At 51.0% G+C, this 3990-nt stretch overlaps 1 protein-coding gene across 1 annotated transcript in view; it reads left to right on the top strand.

Annotated features, from left to right (window-relative positions):
* LOC103735076 (ferritin heavy chain-like) overlaps positions 1 to 2384 on the top strand; it is an 18801-nt gene extending 16417 nt beyond the window's left edge. The window contains 5 exon segments of the mRNA XM_008834198.3: positions 125 to 315; positions 317 to 340; positions 1545 to 1691; positions 1918 to 2043; positions 2138 to 2384. Coding sequence (XP_008832420.1) covers positions 125 to 315; positions 317 to 340; positions 1545 to 1691; positions 1918 to 2043; positions 2138 to 2299 — 650 coding nt within the window. The 3' untranslated portion in view covers positions 2300 to 2384.
* The last annotated feature ends 1606 nt before the right edge of the window (positions 2385 to 3990 follow it).

Genomic DNA, 3990 nt, shown 5'->3' with positions numbered 1-3990 from the left:
CCGCGTCGCCCGCCCCACCCAGGACACGACCCCCCCCGCCGCCCAGCCCGAACCCACCGGAAGGGGCGGGCGGCGGCGGGCTGCTGATTGGCCCGGGCGCGCCTGACGCGACTCCGGCTATAAGAGAGTCTCCGCGGTTTCTGGCTTCAACAGTGCTTGAACCGAACCGGCGCTCGCCCTCACCTGCCCCCAGCCGCCGCTCCGAGCACAGCAGCCGCCGCCATGACCACCGCCGCGTCCCCGTCTCAGGTGCGCCAGAACTACCACCAGGACTCGGAAGCGGCCATCAACCGCCAGATCAACCTGGAGCTCTACCCCCTCTTTCGTCTGCCTGTCCATGGTGAGCGCCCGGGGCCTGGGGCTGGAGCGGGCCGCGGTTTCCCCCGCAGCCTCGCTGGGAAACCGGGCGGGGCGGGGCGGGGCGCGGCTTCCCCGCCTCCGGGCGTCCTAAGGGAAAGTGGAGTCGGCTCCCCGGGCACCCTTGGCGCAGGAGGTCTGAGCATTTGGCATAGACGGGGTGCGCCATTGCACACCCCCAAGTTTATTGAAGGGTCAGGGTTGCACAACTGAACTGTCCAAACAACCGTGCAGTTAGGAAAGTGCTATTTTGCTCTCGTCCCTTCCATCTCCGATCACGTGGTACGTAGGCGGCTCAGTACCATCCAGCCCCCATTCCTCTCTGTTTGGCGGGTCCAGCTGCAGAGTGGCTTATCTCTTGTGAATTTATTCGGGACCCCTTGAGCCGCCTTCTCCACCTCTCCATTCTGCTTATGGCAGAGCCCCACTGGTATGGAAACATTACCTCTAGCAATCTCCCCGTCTGCAGTCCTCTCCGTCACCTGACCTTGCGCCTCCAAGGCCCCCGGGGTACTTTTTTTTTTTCCTCCCTGAGTTGTGGCTCACTAACTGAAGTGGTAGTTACTGGGAGAGCCCACCACCGGTTTACTGGTCAAGGAAAGGTTCCGTGCAGTAATCCCTGGAATCGGGAGGCATCCTTCGAATTGCCTTGTGAATGTGCAAAGTATTCAAAAATAAATGTATTCCAAATGAATCTGAAACAGGCCTGGGTGTCTGTGTCACTCTGGAGATGATGCCTCTGGACCTCCTGTACCCTGTACTCACATATACACATAAATAATAATTTTTTTGCCTTTTTAGTCAGTGGTCTGCTGCCTGGCTGCCAAGATTGTGGGCTATTTTAGCGGTTTTAACATGAGCAGGAAAGAAGAAAAACTGAGGACCAGTGTGGGGTCTCTAGCCAGTGTCCTTCCCCTCAGACAAGCAGATTTGGGCCCTAGCTTAAGAAATTTTTGTGCATTAGTACTGAACCATAGAATGTTTGCTAGAGGCAATTCCCATTATAAGGTAAAGGCTCTTTAAAGAATCAGGTTCAATTTTCTCCTTCAAAATGAAATAAATTACTGTTGGAACACAGCCCAACTGTGCCTTGAGAAAGACAAATTAGAGTAGCGAACAGCCTTTAACTGCAGTCTGTCGAGCTGCCTTCCTGTGGGAATCCATGACGTGTACCCATTCCACTTCAGTCTTGCTACTTCGACCGCGATGATGTGGCTTTGAAGAACTTTGCCAAATACTTCCTCCACCAATCTCATGAGGAGCGGCAACATGCTGAGAAACTGATGAAGCTGCAGAACCAGCGTGGTGGCCGCATCTACCTGCAGGATATCAAGGTGAGCAAAGGGTCCGCGTGCAGCACAGAGGAGCAGTCACTTGGCACACTGGACTTTGGCCCTTGTACTTTCTTGGGCCCATACCCATAAGCAAACAGCAGTGGGAAAGCATGTTCCATGGAAAGCTGTTCTCAGAGGAAGCTTAAGACACCCCTTTTGTCCCAGAGCATGGTGTTAGTGTCAGCATGCTAGACCTTCAGGTGTATTGACCAAACCTTTCATGCAGAAACCAGACCGGGATGACTGGGAGAGCGGGCTGAACGCAATGGAGTGTGCATTGCACTTGGAAAAGAGTGTGAATCAGTCACTACTGGAACTACATAAACTGGCCACTGACAAAAATGACCCCCATGTGAGTATTAGGAACCCAAGGTGGTAAATGGAGGGAATTATTTGCCACAGGGCTTGGGAAAGCTATCAGTAACCTTCCATGTTCTCTTTTCTAGTTGTGTGACTTCATTGAGACTCATTACCTGAATGAGCAGGTGAAATCCATCAAAGAACTGGGTGACCATGTAACCAACTTGCGCAAGATGGGAGCCCCTGAATCTGGCATGGCAGAATATCTCTTTGACAAGCACACCCTGGGACATGATAATGAGAGCTAAGCTGACTTCCCCAAAGCCACGGAGTGACTTCACAAGTCACTGAGGCAGTGCATGCATGTGGGGGCTACCTTTCCCTTTTCTATAAGTTGTACCAAAACATCAGCTTAAGTTCTTTAATTTGTACCATTCCTTCAAATAAAGAAATTTGGTGCCCAGTTGTTGCCTTTGAGATTGAGACAAACCACACTGTGGGGGCAAGTATGCCGTTTTCCATTGTCTTCAATATCAGATACATTGACCCCACTGAAACCTAGAAGAGTATTTATATTTACTAAACTTAGTTGAGGAGAGGTACAGGTGTCTTGAATTCAGACAGGAGTTAGCACATGCCAGACTGTCCAGGAACATTCTGCTCTTGTGTGTAGACAGTTGTGTGGTTCCTGCTGGCATCCATGGAGGTGAGGACCCAGCATTACACTTCAGAAACAGGTGACGTGCCAGCATCATCCCTGTGAAGGTCAGAAAGTTCACAGCATGTGAATGAAGGTATACCTGTGTAAGGCTCAGTTTTGTAGTAGGGCAAAAGTCAAGTCGGGCCTTACACATGCCTTCTTTCGGAGACTGGGGTAGTTTGTAAAAATGTCTAGCCCTAGAAGTGAGTCTGAAATGGTTGCCCTTTTTGGTTTCTATAAACAAAAAGTGGTTGTTGATCTCAGAGTAGAAGTGGGAAGTTATGTTACTAACCCACGTGATTGAGATGGGGATAGAACTGCTAACTGCAAAAGTGTTCAAGAGATCTATAATAAAGGGAAATAGTTTAGGCTTAAGGAAGCATGAAATTGAAAGTATTAGGGGTGGTCACCAAAGTACAGAGAAGGCATCCCAGGAAGCCATACTGCCACAGGGTAAGGCAGCACCCACCACCTGTTCTAGAGAGCTGGCTACCACCATGCTGAGCTTTGGGCAAGTGTTGGATGTGCCATCTAGCTAACTGGGCAGTTGAATTCAGTTCTTGGGCTATAGCCTGGTTAGAGTCTTGAGTTCTACCTCATGGCTGTCAGCCATCCCTACACAAAGTGAACTGATCCCAGTGATAACACTGGCCCATCTAAGCCTGAGGAAGCCCTTCAGCATGTCAGGGCAATCTTTCTTCATTTCCTTTCAGGACGGGCTGATGTCAAACTCTTAGGTGAGGTAAATAAAAGCCTTCCACCACCTCTCGGGTTCTTGCCAAGGTGGCTGGCCCCTGTGAGGCCATTGATTTCCCCCATACACTGACTAATGAAATCCTGTGAAACTGGAGGAAGGCTCAGAGAAATGGAATCATGCTCCAGGGAATGCAGGCCCTGGTTTGGGTGGACAGACCTGTTTTCTGGGACAGGATGGGGATCTACATACTCTGAGCATAGTGTGTATGTTGCTTGGCACTTGGTCCAAATGCACTTCTTTGGGATGGTCTCTGGGGCTGTCTGGAATATCCAGCTTAAACTCCATGGTTTTCCTCTTCCTGGGACCTACTTCTGGGTGCCCCCTGGAAGCCCCATCACCTTAGAGCAATTCAAAAGCGTCCCTGGCTCCAGAAGGCATAGGCCAATTTGGGCTGTTGGCTTTAGGGACTAAGTAAGGTTTGGAGAGTGCTGCCTGCTGAGGAGGGAAGACCATGGGAGTACCACTGAGGGGTGTCTGGGGGGCACTATGGTAGCCTGGCCTCTCCAACATTGAAGTAGACCTAAAGGCATCCAGCCCCTAAG

Source organism: Nannospalax galili, unplaced genomic scaffold, assembly GCF_000622305.1.
Source record: "Nannospalax galili isolate Female #2095 unplaced genomic scaffold, S.galili_v1.0 scaffold1677, whole genome shotgun sequence".
Taxonomy (NCBI): Eukaryota; Metazoa; Chordata; class Mammalia; order Rodentia; family Spalacidae; genus Nannospalax; species Nannospalax galili.
The sequence above is the reverse complement of the archived record's forward strand: the minus strand, read 5'-3'. Positions and strand labels throughout refer to the sequence as shown.